At 37.5% G+C, this 16,569-nt stretch overlaps 1 protein-coding gene across 1 annotated transcript in view; it reads right to left on the reverse strand.

Moving 5' to 3' along the window:
• The window catches only part of LOC140243133 (mitochondrial pyruvate carrier 1-like), a 30,174-nt gene extending 18,269 nt beyond the window's left edge, over positions 1 to 11,905 (reverse strand). The window contains exon 1 of the mRNA XM_072322862.1: positions 11,742 to 11,905. Within this exon, the coding sequence (XP_072178963.1) occupies positions 11,742 to 11,762 (21 nt within the window). The 5' untranslated portion in view covers positions 11,763 to 11,905. The remainder of the gene's footprint in view (positions 1 to 11,741) is intronic.
• Positions 11,906 to 16,569: the final 4,664 nt, after the last annotated feature.

The raw sequence follows: 16,569 nt of genomic DNA on the forward strand, positions 1-16,569 counted from the left end.
AAAATCTCTTCGCATAATAGTGCACGTTATGTTCTTGAGAAGTATAGGCCTATATTATATTAAAATCACATTGTATAAAATGCGTTGTTTACCGTAACTTGCGAGGTATTTTTACGCTGTTGGTGTCAAGCGGGAATGCGATAATTTCATGAATCATTTCGGCTGTATTCTTATACAATGTATGATCGTTGCGCCCGAAAGGATTAAAATGCGTTGTTTATTTTCTTCCGAAAATCTCTTCGCGTTTTGTACATCCGTTCTTGAAAAATAAGCGACAGGATTGAATTTAGAAGGTTGCGATCCTTTTTACGCAGATCTGTTCCTCATAGACCATTCTGAAAGAAAGAAAATCTTCATTGTGAAATGCGTTGTTAAAATTGTGATGACGAACAAACCCAGATCTATTCAAATTGTTAAATGCGTTTGTTTCTTTTTCTGAACACCGAATAAGTAGCTTAACATGCGTTATTCAACTATTTTTACGCTATACTGTCAACCGGCGAGATCGCGATGATTTCAGAGTAACATTCGTGCGTCGTTTAGCGTAACTTGCGGGGTATTTTTACGTTGTTGGTGCCCAGCGGGAATGCGATGATTTCATGAATCATTTCGGCTGTAAATCTTATATAATGTATGTTCGTTGCACCCGAAGGGATTAAAGATGCGTTGTTCATTTTCTTCCGAAAATCTCTTCGCGTTTTGTACATCCGTGCTTGAAAAATAAGCGACAGGATTGAATTTAGAAGGTTGTGATCCTTTTTACCCAAATCTGTTACTCGTAGACCATTTTGAAAGAATGAAAAATCTTCATTGTGAAATGCGTTGTCAAAATTGTGATAATGAACAAACCCAGATCTATTCAAATTGTTAAATACGTTTGTTTCTTCTTCTGAACACCGATTAAGTAGCTAAACATGCGTTATTCAACTGTTATTTTACGCTACTGTCATCCGGCGAGATCGCGATGATTTCAGAGTAACATTCGTGATTGTTAAATAAGTTTGTTTCTTCTTCTGAACACCGATTAAGTAGCTAAACATGCGTTATTCAACTGTTATTTTACGCTACTGTCATCCGGCGATATCACGATGATTTCAGAGTAACATTCGTGCGTCGTTTACCGAACTTGCGAGGTTATTTTACGCTGTTGGTGCCCAGCGGGAATGCGATGATTTCATGAATCATTTCGGCTGTAATCTCTAACAATGTATTATCGTTTCCCGAAAGGATTAAAGATGCGTTTTTTATCATCTGCCGAAAATCCCTTCGCATTGTATACATCCGTTCTTTAAAAAATTGCGACAGGATTGCGTTATTCAACTATTTTTACGCTACTGTCACCAGGCGAGATCGCGATTTCATTAATTATTTCGGCTATAATCATACACTCGTATTTGCTAACCAGCAAAAGAACTGGAAGTCGGGACTACAAATGGAAAGGATACAATGTTGAGTTGCAAACGCATTCCGATTTCCATACACTGTATTTGCCACGAGTGTCGCTACATGAAAAGTTTTTGAGTGCGTTATCTTTTTGCGCTGTGGTCTGAAAAATATTACGCACGCGTGTGATCTCGCGTAAAAGAAAATCGAGTGATTATGTTTAGTAATTTAGTAGGAACATCGAATGGTATTAATGTGTTGGGTTTTTTTTTTTGCGTGGTTTAGAAGAAAACATGGAAGGAACCGTTCTCTGCAAAACGGGAAAAAGACATGGATAGCGTGAATTCGATTTTCAATGTTTCATTTGTCTCGTGTTTGAAAAGCGGCAAGTCAAGAAATGGTACCTCGTTATATCCGATCAAATTTCTTATGTTTTTCTTTATCATGATGCGCCGAAAATGTCCTCGTTATAACCGGAATCTCGTTATAACCGAACTCGTTATAACCGATTCGTTCTGCCATAGGTTTACACGCAAAGGAAAACGGGACCGACGCGATCACCTCGTTATAAGCGGTTCCTCGTTATAACCGAACTCGTTATAACGGGGTTTCACTGTACTAAATGTTACCTTCCACTTTCAATATTTTATGGGAGTTTCTAAAATGATACTCTCTTCAACATACCACTGTATTTATACAAATGGGATTCCCTACCTTTAAGAACTAACGTGGTGTAGTTGATGAAGGTATCAAAATCCCTACACATTATGTAGAGGCTGCACAAGCTTTCTTTCCAGTTTTGAGGGACTGCATTTGTTTCAGTATTGGTCAATCCTCTGTGTGCTACATGAATTCCCTGTGCATAGGTTTTTGTGAAATTTGTGCATATAATTATTAAAGGACAAGTTCACCTTCATTATAACATAAGGATTGAGAGAATGTAGCAATATTAGTAGAACACATCATTGAAAGTTTGAGGAAAATCGGACAATCTGTTCAAAAGTTATGAATTTTTGAAGTTTTTGTGCAGTCACCACTGGATGAGGAGAAAATGTCCTACTGCAGTGTATGATGTCACATGCGTACAACAATATAAGGAAAAAGAGAATTTCACAAAATTTCATCTTTTGAAAAAAGCACACATTCACTCGACTCGTTACTGACATATGTTATGGGTAAAATTATTCCCATTGCCTTTAGAAAGAGGCAAGTCAAGTGCTCTTTTATTATGCAAAAAAAAGTGAAAATATGTTGAATTTTCTTTACACTTTCTTTATACTGTTGTATTCATATGACATCATGAGCCTTAGTAGTCTCCTCATCCAGCGGTTCCAACACAAAAATTTAAAACATTCATAACTTTTGCATCGATTGTCCAATTTTCCTAAAACTTTCACTGTGTTCTACTAATATTGCTGCATTCTCTCAATCCTTATGTTTATGATGGTGAATTTGTCCTTTAACTCACTGGCACAGTAAAGGTTAAAAAAAAAATGTTATTGCATGGAACACTTTAGTGTAAAACCATTATAGTCTTTTTGACCTTTTTTGACCAGACATCCCCCCCCCCCCTCCATGTCAGGATTTAGAGTGAAATAAGTACAATTGTAGGTCTACTTAGACATTAATTAGAAAGACAGTGAATCCTTTGTGTTGAATTATTTTTTTGAATTTTTCCATTTTTAACTTGTGTGTCTACGAAAAATTATTTACAGACTATAGCAGCCACAAAGTATGTGATATCAAAGCAGCTTTTAAAGTTTGAAACATAAAGCAAGACAGAGAGAGTGTACTTGGTACCACAACAAGGCACATTGCACGCAAAACATATTACAATTTGCCAAATAAATCAGGTTTGTAACACACTTGTGCAAAGGAACAAGATTTGGTTTTATGCAGCGTTCTATACCACGAGGCAATGCTGACTTAAATAGAGCACCTCATCATTCGCCTCATGCAAAATGTTGTACCATCACTCATGACAACTCACTTTTTGTATTCAATCTCACATTGTGAGGAAATGGCAGGACAGACCTTGGAAAGATCCACCATGTCTTACACTGTAGCTAGGATATTGCATTAGAACCGTCCAGACATGAATATAGACTCCAGGGAATGATCTTGAAAGAGTTTATGCTGTTGACTTTCTTAGCTCTCTCTTTAGAAGTGATTTCAGCATGTGAAAAGTGTCAGAATCAGATGAAAGAAGACATCTGCAGGACAGCCATGAAAAATACCGGATGCTGATAGATGTGGAATATGTTTAAAATCTAACTTTGGTCAATTTTTTCCTTAAAATGGGTATATTCAACAAATATCATTAACAATATGGAATGGGCTACAATTGTACATAATATATTGTGGCATCATCCAATCATACTGTATCTATCTGCACAATGTACTGTAAAAGTAGAAATTTTAGGGTGTGGAAATTTTCATGCATTTTGCGCAACCAGTAATGCAAAAACCATGCAAATATTTTTGCATACCATATGTTCCAATAGTTAATGTACTGATTCCATGGAATTAAAAACATGCAAAATCCATCTTACTTGGACGAGCGTGAAAAATTGCTTGTGCGAAAAATTACAGTAGTGTAAAACCATGAAATGTTGAGACTCACCGTGCTGAAAATGTCGAGTCATCCACATTGAGTAGGAAGAAGGAAAAGAAAAACAGGAAATTATTGTATCATTAGAAACCTTATTTGCATTCATTGAGTAAACAATATTATTCCTTTTTGTCATATAGTCAGTGATTTAATCAATGGTGAAAGTCTGTGTACATTCAATCAAAAAAAATAAAAATCAGAAAAGTAGATCACTGGAAACTGGATGGTCTGAAGAAATTTTTTTTTTTTTTAGGAGAAAGCTGAAACTGGTAAACAACATAAAGAAATACATACAGAATTAAACAAAATGTAATTTTTTTTGTATGAAAAGTATTTATTCCTTCCACTTGTTACTAACAAGACGGACGCACGACAGACGATGCACGACCGATGCCGGACGAAGAACGAGCCTTTGGCTCAGGTGAGCTAAACATGAAGATATGTTGAAATTTTATTTGGTTGAGTTTACTTTTACATACAAATGTATCATTGCCCCACTGTGATGTTACAAATTGTTGTGGTTGTTATATTTATTTTACCAAAACTGCATTAATTCATTACTTTTGAACAGATTGTGCAATTTTCGTCAAACTTCTCTGCACTGTAAACTATTCAATATTTCTGCATTTATTGAATCCACTTTAAATATGGGGTAATTTTTTTAACAGGTGGTATCATTGAAACCCTACTAAGTATTGGTGTCTATTGGTGTTAACTAACCCAAAATCTGACATGTTCAGTCGTAAAAGGAAAGAATAAGTCCACACATAAATCAAGATGCAGAGGTGTGACTATTACTAGCACTCCGCTAACAGGCTCATTAAACCAATCTACTGTTGGAACCCCACAGGAAGTCAAAAAAGATTTATTTGAGACAAAGAATTTAAGAAAACAAAATGATTTGAAGAAGACAAATTCAGATGGGAAAATGAGACCAAGAAATAGGAACAGAGACCTCAAGGTCATAATTATTAACTTTAGAAGTATTAAAGGAAAAGCTGCTGTTGTTGAATCGTTACTGGACCAAGAAAAGCCAGATGTAGTACAGAAACCTGGCTGGACCCAAGCATAAACTCAGCAGAAATATTTCCTAGTTCCTTCAATGTTTTCAGGAAAGACAGAAATTCTATGGGAGGTGGAGTCCTTATAGCTGTTAAAAACAGACATACCTTGTTTTGAAAGGAAAGATCTTGGGCAGGATTGCATTGAAGCTGTCTGGTGCCAGACCTCACTTTCAAAGCAAGCAGATCATACTATTCTGTTTGGATCTTTTTATCGACCACCAAATGAAAAGGCCACAACCACTGAGACCCTAGGAGATGTACTCACTGATATTTACAAGAGTAAAAAGTCTACCCATGTAATCTTAGGAGGCGACTTTAATATTCTCGGCCTTGACTGGTCTGAAGACCCAGTGGAACCAAAAAACACTCTCCATGAAAAAATTATAAATTTTACACAAGAGAATCATCTCACCCAGATGGTAAACTTCCCCACCCGTCAGGATGTTAGTGGAGTTAAAAACACACTCCACCTGCTTTTAACTACCCAACCCTTGCTAATGTCTAATGTTGAATCTTGCCCTGGAATCAGCGACCACTGTATCATCAGAGTTTCAGTTTCAACAAATATCAAAGTTGCCCCTATACCACCACGTAAAATCTACTTATGGAAAGATGTCTCAGAGGAAGAGTTTAAGGAGAGCACCTCCAAGCTCCGATCAAACTACTTCAGCCGCGACCCTGAAAGTAAAAGTGTTGAGGAAAATTGGTCTTGGTTTCGAAACAACCTTTGCAACATTGTTGAAGAGTTAGTCCCCACCAAGTCAGTCAAAGGTTATATGCACCCACCCTGGTTCACAAGTAAACTTAAAACGCCTGTGTAAGAAAAAGGAGAAACACTACATTCGTGCAAAACGATCAGGAAATCGGAAGGACTGGGAACTTTTTGTAAATCATACTCGGAAGGAGACAGATAGGTTGATAAGACGCGCTCACAGAAATTATGTTGCTTCCATCATGGATTCGGACAATGTAAAATCTTTCTGGCGTTATGTAAAATCTAGGAGAAAGGAAAAAACAGGGATGCAACCACTCAAAGTAAATGGAAAACTTTTAACAGATGATTTATAAAGCAAAAGCTCTCGCAGCCCAATTCGACAGTGTTTTCACAAGGGAAGATGACGAGACAACACCTAAGCCATCAATGAAAGGTGAACCTGTTCCTGAGATGCCACCTATTGTAATCACCGAGGAAGGAGTAAAGAAACTACTTCATAACATCAATGTCAACAAGGCTATCGGTCCAGATAACATTCCAAACCAGGCCCTCAAGATGGCAGCTGATGAAATAGCGAGCATTCTACAACATATCTTCCAGCACTCACTCGACATGGGGGATCTACCATTAGATTGGAGGAGAGCAAACATCACACCAATCTACAAAAAAGGGCAAACTACTGACCCAGCTAACTATAGACCGGTGTCCCTAACTTGTACCTCCTGTAAGCTGCTGGAACATATCATCGATAGTAACATAATGAGGCATCTGTTAGAGCATGATATCCTGTCAGACCACCAACATGCATTTCGCAAAGCGAGATCTTGCGAAACACAACTGATTGTTACTAACCACGACCTGGCTAAAAACTCCGACAATAAATTGACAATGGATTTAGCCATCCTTGATTTTGCCAAGGCCTTTGATGTGATGCCCCACCAGCGGCTGCTAATCAAGCTAGATCACTATGGCATACGTTCAAATACAAAAGCCTGGATTTCATCCTTCCTCACAAAAAGATTCCAACGAGTGATTGTGAATGGAAAATCATCCGACTGGTCCCCTGTACTTAGTGGAGCACCCCAGGGCACTGTGCTTGGCCCCCACCTATTTCTGCTTCACATTAACAACATACGTGATGGAATTTCCAGTACTGTCAGACTCTTTGCGGATGACTGTCTGGTATACAACACCATAAAGTCCCAAAGAGATGAAGATACTCTTCAAAAAGACCTGAATAAGCTGACAAACTGGGCAGATGTTTGGGGAATGAGATTCAACCCGTCCAAGTGCACCACTATGCGAATCTCCAGGGGGAGAAACAAGTCCCACCCGAGATATAACATACTGGGAGTAACAATGGAAGAAACGAAGGAAAGTAAATACCTAGGGGTCTATATCCAGAATGACCCGAGATGGAATACCCAAGTGAATTACGCTAAATCCAAGGCATCCAAAGTACTCAACCTCCTGAGGAGGAACTTCCACCATACCTCACAATCAAGTAAAGAAAAGCTCTACAAGACGCTAGTCCGGCCTCATCTGGATTATGCAACGTCAGCCTGGGACCCTTTCACCTCCAAAAACATCAAAGAGCTTGAACAAGTCCAAAATGCTGCAGCCAGGTTCACCACATCAACTTATGGCAGGGATACAAGTGTCTAATCGCTTAAGGACTCCCTTGGTTGGTCGCCACTACAAGAGAGACGACGGGCAAATAGATTAACCTGCTTCTACTAAATGTCGAATGGGACCCTGGATATTAACCATCGCAAATACATAAACCCAAAGACCCACACAATAACAAGAGGACACAACAGGCAATTCCAGTTGAATCATACAAGAACTGACGTTTACGCAAATTCATTTTTCCCCAAGAACTGTAAGGGAATGGAACGACCTCCCTTCTCCTGTAGTCTCTGCAAACACAATTGATGCTTTTAAGCGCAAACTATCTGACCAACTAACCACAAACTCAGTTAACCGAAAGTAATGACCACTCAAAGCCACACCTCCAGTTAAAATTCCCTAGTGGAATGTTCCGGAGGCTACCAATCCAAGATCCAGAGTGACTGGACTACATGTAGGTCTAGACAAGATTTCGTCAGGACTAACTTTTGGGACAGCCACCCAAAAAGTGAGTTTGTGCATCCGTGCGTATCGCAAGCAAGGTTAGGCTAGCTACACATTTGTAGCCTAACCTTGCTTGCCATACGCACGGATTGCTAGGTAGAGTCGCTAGTCGTATAGATCTGCATTGACCCACTGTAGTATTGGGGTGGCTGTCCCAAAAGGAACTCTTTCCTAGATTTCTACTACAGTCAACTTCGGATACCTCGACGTCAAATAAGCCGAATATCACTTTACCTCGGGGGCGAAATGAAAGTCCCGATTGTTCCTATGGAGTTTCCGTGTATTAAAATTCGCGTAGCTCGAAGAAAATAACTCGAAGTTCGGTTACCTCGAAGTGAAATCTACTGTCCCGATCTTAATTAACTTATTGTTTTTCCCAGCATGTAGCTCGAATCGAAATTGCAAACATCACTCAGCATCTCCGATTAAGCGCGCGTGGACAGCGAAGAAGACATGTCACAAATCTTTTCACACTCGACTGTAAATATTCCCGACCAGAACAATCGCGCGCCCAAAGAAATACCCGGTACACAGCTGACAAGAAAAATCCCCAACACCTACCTACATACGTACACGGTATGCACATAGCACCCTTGCCAATGGAGTGCTTACGATAGCACTACGCTCTGCCCCATCATCTTCTTTTCTTTAACCACTGTGTTTTAATTCTTGATCATGATAGTCATACCGTGCGCGTAGACTTCTTAACCGTCGTGGCGCACCTGCGTAGGTGTTGACAGTTATATCTTTGGCATTAATCACGGTCCACTGTCCAAACATCAATCACCTGCGTAGTGCCTTTTTTAAACTTTTTTTTTTCTGCCTTTCATGAAGTATGTTTCATCTATTCCCCGAGAACACAAGCACTGATTTTTTTTTTCAGCAATGCGATTATGAAAATATTGTGGAATATGATGTGGAAGTATAGGCCGAGCATAATAAAGAATAGAATAGACAGGGTCCCACACTAACTTTTATCGGGCCACCAGTATCACTGATTTTTATTTTTTGGTGGTCGAATTTACTCGAAATTAAAATCTGGCGACACACAAAAAAAATGGAGAAAAACATTAGAAATGAAATTAAATGAAAAACGTGGGAGCATTTGCCGACATTTGTTTTAGCATTGTAAAGAGCCGAAAGTCACCGTTATTCATTTCTTATTGTAAAAGCAATCATCCAACATTTATTAGTCTGTTAGCACCTTGCGGAGCCCAATATTACCGTTAATCATCTTGAAATGTAAAAGCAAACAACCGACATTCATTTTAGCATCTTACAGAGCTGAATGCTATCCTTATCCATTTCCAAACGTGAAAGCAAACATCCACTATTTGTTTCAGCATCTAACTGAGCGGATTAATACCTTTAATCATTTTCAAATGTAAAAGCAACAATCTGTCATTTATTTTTGCATCGTACGAAGCAGAATATTACCGTTATTCATTTTAAACATACAACATTTATTTTATCATTGTACGGAGCCGAATGTTACTGCTGTCCACTTCCGGAAGTGAAATGAATCATTCTGACAATTTTTTTTTATCATCGTACGGAGCCGAATGTTACTGTCTTTCATTTTTGAATGTCGAAGCTGACATCAGTCGTTTATTTTACCATCAAACGTAGCTGAACGTTACTGTTATTCATTTCAAAATGTTATATTATTATAGCAAATATCCAATATTTTTTTTAGCATCATATGGGGCAGAATGTTACTGCTATTCACTTCCAAACATGCCAAACGTAGAAGCAATCATTCAAGATGTATTTCAGCATCTTCCAGAGCTGAATGTTATTGCCATTTACTTTCAAACGTAAAAGCAAACATCCAGGATTTATTTTATCATCGTAAGGAGTTGAACGTTATTGTTACTCATTTCCGAACGTCAAAGCAAACATCAAACATTAATTTTACCATTGAACGCAGCTGAATGTTACTGTTATTCACTTCGAAATTTAAAAGCAAACATCAGACAGTCATTTTAGCATCGTATGGAGCAGAATATTACTGCAACTTCCGAACATAAAAGCGATCATCGGACATTTATTTTAGCATCTTCCGGAGCCAAATGTTATTGCTATTTCCTTTCAAAAGTATAAGGAAATATCCGACACTTATCTTTAGAACCATTGTACGGAGTTGAATATTGTTCTTCATTTCTGAACGTCAAAGCAAATATTCGACATACATTTCAGCATCTTCCGGAGCCGAATGTTGCCCTCATTCATTTCCGAACGCAAAATCAAATATCTGACATTAGTTTTAGTACCATACGGAGCTGAGTCTTATCGTTTTTAATTTCCAAAAGTATGACCAAAAATCTGACATTTATTTTAGTATCTTACGGAGCCGATTGTTACCGCTGTTCATTTTCAAGAGTAAAGGCAAACATCTGACTTTTTTTTGGTGGTGCGATAGGGCCACCAAAATCTTCATTTCTGATATTTTGATTTCAATTCCGATTTTCATTTATCATCAATTAATTTTTTCATCAATTAAAAGTTGATTCAATTCCAATTGACAAGCATGCAAACAATCGGTAGGCACTATAACAGATACCATGTTGAACATCGATAAACGTCGGATAAGTCGAAGAAAATTCAACGTACGTCTGCGTACCTCGAATTTCGCTAACTACACGCAGCCGCTGTTCGCGACAGCGGCTGCACGTCTACTCCTTCGCAGACGTTGTCATTTTTCAGTGGTGGTTGTGCGACTCCTTCATGAATATCTTTTTTAATCGTGGAAAACTAAAATATAAGGAATCCCCGTAATCTATGATAATCATCCAATAATCAGTATGCATATTTTTATTTAATTACGTCAAAAACCTACCGAAATCTGTCCTTAAAATCAGGTCTGTGAGCGTCCCTATTGCTTCACTCCTCATCTTCTGCATGTTATTGAATGGCAATCACTCTCCTATGCTACAACGTAGGTAGTCGGAGTGACGTCATATCATGAGAGCAGCACGCGCGGAAATACATGGTAGAAGACGACAAGCTTTACGTAACACACGAAACGCACGGGCGTACATAAAATGCTAACACGGTACCTCGGGTTGAGCGTTCGTGGCTGTTCATTTATTTTGTGAATCATCGCACAATCTACTCCGAAAAATTCAACAATAAGGTTTGGATACCAACAAAACACCAAATTCAACTCAACCATCAGCAATATACGATATAGGTGGGTGGTATTACTGTTAAAATCAAACAAAATAAAAGACATTTTTGTGGTCTTGCCGTCAAAAGCGACAGTCGTTTACGTACGTTTAAACACTAGTACATGTCAGACTGCTGTGCTGTGCACAGCGGTCTGGTCAGGCTAGAATTTCGCGTACCTCGAACCATTTTCTTCTGCATGTTCAGTCCCGACGAATTTGAGATATCCGAAGTTGACTGTACTACTACTAGTACCAGTTAGACAGGTTTACTAGTTACTACTACTACTAGACGTCTGACTCTAATTACCGACTAAACCATCTATTCTAATAAATTTAAATTACTTGGAAGAGCTTGCACTGACTTCTAACGTTACGTTCTAACATAGGACTGATCTTCGAAGTTCGAGGACAAAAAAAAAAACATAACGAAAACATAAAAAACAAACAAAAAATCAAAAGACATGAATTAACAGTACAATAATATATCTAGGCATAGACTAGGGGCTCTAATTTACTTAGGCCTAATGTTAGATCATCTACGGTACATATTATCAAGTTACTTTCCGTGCTTTCGTGCACCATCTGATATATGTGTAGAACCTACTTCTACACGACACAAAAGTAGAGGTATCGGACTACACAATCACAATGTATGAAATTCATACCTCATAAAATACTGTCCCCATGACAACTCAATTTTCTTTTCCTCAACAGCTGCTTTGCTTTCTGTTGCTGCTTGACGCCGTATCCTCATCTGAAGATTACGTTGCAAATTATCCCTTACATTTCTATTGGCAAAACTGTTAAAAGAACGACGAAGTACGTGTGATGCCATCATGGTCGGTCGCAGACTTCCAGCGGTGAATATAATATGAGAACCGAATTACATCAGTTCAACGCCATCAACGTCTACAATCTATACATGTGTGTCTGCTGGTACTGGTACCCCCGAAGGTGGTTACATGCATGCAGCATAATATTAATGATTTCTTTCTTCTTGTTTGTTTGTTTTGTTTTTTTTTTTTCAATCATGGTTATTTACTCAATGCACTAAATAATCGGTGTGTATGAACGAAGGGTAATTTGTCAATCAGTTACTTTTTATACAATTACATCATACATTCACAATAATAATACTCAGTAATAATAATAATAAACTGTGCTTGTATAGCGCATATCAGACAGGTAAGTAAACAATAGAAAATTAAGATTAAGCTGACACTGAGAAACACTGATGGCCATGAGCCTTATCATTGCAAAAATAAATATGTTTTCAACATTCTTCTAAATGAATCAGTTGTTTCAGCATCTTTAATTTTATCAGGCAGACTATTCCATAATTCTGCTGACGCTAACAGCAAATGTTCGTGCTCCATAAAATTTGGTGACAGTCTGGGGACAAACTAAGAGAGACTTGGATTTTGAGTGAAGATTTCTAGTCGGATGATACCTTTTGGATGAGGTCTTGGAGATATGTGGGACCCAGGCCCTGTAAGCATAGGAAAGTCAGCGACAGTATTTGTACTGCACACGGACCTTTATTGGTAGCCAGTGCAATTCATGTAAAATAGGAGTGATGTGCAGGTCATGCTTTTGAGCATGTGTCACCAATCTCGCAGCAGAGTTTTGTATCCTCTGAAGCTTGTTTATTTGCATGTCAGGAAGACCATACAGAATACTATTACAAAAATCAATACATGACATCACATGAGCGTGAACAAGTCTCTCTACTGATTTCCGGTTTAAGTTCTGTCGTATTGTCCCAATTTTATGGAGTGCAAAGGATGCAGCTTTACAAGTATCATTTATGTAAGAATTCAGCGTAAGATGTTTGTCGAGTCTGACACCTAGATTTCTAGCAGAGTCGGCAACTGTATTAACAACTCCTTCATCCAGTGTAACAGATTCAAGTTGATTACGTTGTCCAAAATCTACTGGTAAAATGAAGAACCTCAGTTTTATTTGCATTAAGTTTGAGACAATATTGTGAATAGACCAATGCTTAATATCTGAAATGCAAGCCTGTAGCTTCTGAATGGCATCATTTTGCCTACCACCTTCAATAAATACATAAACATGAGTATCATCAGTATACAGTGTACATCATACAGTTCAAATTGTGATGTGAAATGATGTCCTGTAGTGGAGCAGCTCACAATGTAAATGCTAAAGGGCCAATTACCGACCTTTGTGGGACACCGTGGGTAGATGAATAAACCTGGGATTTTGAGTCCCCAATAACTACCGGTACACAATGACTTCTGCCTTCAAGATAAGATGCGATTAGCTTCAGTGCATTTCCGGTAAATCCATATCTTTCTTCTAGGCGCGATACTAACATTTGTTGGCTAATGGTATCAAATGCAACTGTGTAGTCAAGAAGGAGCAAGATTGCCTCATGTCCCCTATACATCAAGAGCTAACAAAATATTATTTACAACTCTAACAATAGCAGTTTCACAGCTATGGTAAGGTCTGTATGCAGATTGAGCACTAGCAAACAAATTGTTATTCATCAAATAGTCCTGCATTTGGGAGACCATTAACCGTTCAAGCAGCTTCCCAAGGAACTTCAAGTGAGCAATGGGACGGTAAGTATTTATGTACATCCTTAAATATCGGGTGTTTGAGGAAACAGCGTGAGATAAACTGCACTTTTGTACACCGCTCTGTGATTTTCACATATATGAAAACATATCATGTTGCATACACAGAGCTACCAAGTCTCACGCATTCTGCGTGAGACTCAGCATTTAGGGTCTGTCTCACGATCTCACGCATGGCACCCATTTTTCTCACGCATCTGGCAAAGTCTGCAATTTGGGCCAAAAATAAGGAGCATAGCTCAAAGGATTAAAGTGATAGTTGCAATTGAAGGTATATTTCCATTTTGCCTTTCAAAATTAGTAAAAAAATAGTCACTTAAGTATGCACCAGATCGCATCATTAAGAGCTAATAATTTAAAAAAGCTCCCTACCATGGGAGGGGGACACCCTCCTTGTTCGCGTGCGCATGCGCTCGAGCGCCGAGACGCCGAGTCAAAAAAATTCTCACTCATAAAAGTTTTTTGAACTTGGCATCTCTGCATACATATTATTATATATATATATATATATATATATATATATATATATATATACATTACTGTATAGTTGTTGGTGTTATGTTGCTATAATTATTATTATAATTATATCGTAATTTGGTCGTACATAATACACACGCAAACACACATAATACTGTAAATATATTGTATATATAACTTACACATGTGGCATAAGTGCGACACTACATGTACTTGTTTGATGCCTATGTCCTTGTGAATACATTGTACATCTCCACTCTATCATCAGTAGGCATACAGTGCACTCTGATTAAAAAAACAAAAACAACACACAGTTGTAACTAAATTCTCAATACAACGAAGCAAACATTCAGGTCCCCAAATTATCATCTATTACCTTTATGTACTTACAATGATAACTGATACTTAACTGATCAGCTTTGATTAAATTTTGATATAATGAAAGAAAACTGTTGGTCCCAATCACTTCATTTATAACAGGAGTCACTTGTACCCATATGATTCCAAATCCAAAGGGGCAAATACTGCAGAAAATAAATCGATACGGTACAGCGTATTCACAAGAGTATTTTACTAATCTTTTGTAAATAACATTTTACTCTTGACTCGAAACATTTTATAGAAATACACATTCTCATGTGATTATATGTGTGAGTATGATGAAAACAAGCCAAACATAAACAGCATCTCCATGATAAATCAAGTTAAGATTTAATCCAGCTTTCATTAATATAAAACATCAATAAATCAAGGTCCTTATAATGCTCTGGGCATATTAACAAGTGGTTTTTACAAGTTCTGTTCTTTCTCATTTTCACTATATATGCAGCTTTTCCACATCAAAACAAAAGATAATTCAACAAAAATCTCAAGATACAAATTGATCTATCCCCAGACATATAATGTAGAGAATATAATCAGTGATTATTATTTTTTTTTTTTTTTTTAGTTGAAGTCATTTTCTGGTTCTGATCTCAACTTTTGATGACATGACAGTTAGCACACATACAGTGTGTTACTTTGATGTTGCATGTATAAATACTGTTTTTATTAATACTGTAAGCCTACTTATTTCAGAACTTTGTATGTATGATTGGAAAACTCTGAAACTACAATTTAAGCAGAAACAAAGAATCAGCATTATTTAATGTAGAACAACCATATACAGTGTATCATACAAAACTATGTGGCAAATGTTTTATAATAAATTTAGATATGTGCTATCATCTAGGTTCTCTGCTATATCAATCATGCCATGATCAGCACGAACATTTAATCAGTCATCAAATACTGTACATACAAATTACATACAGATTGCACAATATGCCTTTGATGAGTTTGATCACAAAAAGGTTTAAGTGCCATACTTAGATATTTCAAAGTACTGTATGTGTAAGTCTATCATTAGATAGAGTAATATGATACTATATGTATTCCAATGATACCTCTCTGTTGCATAAAAAGTGCAGTGAATCTCGCATACCTCAAAGTCAGATCAGCCAAATATTGCTTCACTTCAAGGCAAAATGCAGCCCCATTTTTTCCTCATGTATTTCCTCTTCTTAAAACTTGTGTACGCATACCTCCAAGTTTGAGTGCATAAGTTGAACCATTTAGTCCCGACGGATTTGAGGTACACGAGGTTGTATTCTTGAAGTCAAAATTTTTTAAAATCCTATATTTTTCTATCATTTTCTTTGCTTTTTTTGGAAATGTTTTATTGCAAATACAATACACCTGTATCTCAATTTGACAAGAATGGAGTTAGCTCCTTTGCGATCAAACTCTTCATTTTTATACCTCCACCCTGAAAGGCATCATTTTGTCTGTCCATCCCACTGATTTTTCTCGCAAATTGAAGAAAAAAATGCTCAATGTCACCTGTCAAACATCATTTTCCAGCCATAACTTCACGTAGGAATGCCCACTGGTGATATCATCAGGCAAGGAGATTAGTAATAAGTAATCAAAGTTGTCTGGTGTGACAGGGGTGAAAGCTCAGTGGTCAAAAGTCATAGGTCAACAAAATTAAATAAATATGCCAGTTTTTGACCTCACATTCAAATAGGTTAGTTCAATTATGCTTTTTGTTGTGTGTGAGTAAAGGATTGAAATAAACTAAAAAAAAAATCTTCAAGCAGAGAGGGTTAGCTTCAATCCTTGATAATTGGTAAAGATCAATGAACTTCATCAAACTGTATGTACTGTACAGCACAGATAATTATTTCATGAGAAATAGTGACATACTAGGAGACTGTTGTGTAAATGAAGAGCATTCCTTTTTCTTCCTCTTTTGTGTTTCTTAAATCAGTAAAGCTAAAGGACAAAAAAAAAATGCAGTAGCTGGAAGTTGAAGAAAAATGCATGGTTCATTATTTCTCAAATAACCAAATCAAGCCATCTGTCCATA

The sequence above is a fragment of the Diadema setosum genome, chromosome 19 (genome assembly GCF_964275005.1).
Source record: "Diadema setosum chromosome 19, eeDiaSeto1, whole genome shotgun sequence".
In the NCBI taxonomy this organism is placed as follows: domain Eukaryota; kingdom Metazoa; phylum Echinodermata; class Echinoidea; order Diadematoida; family Diadematidae; genus Diadema; species Diadema setosum.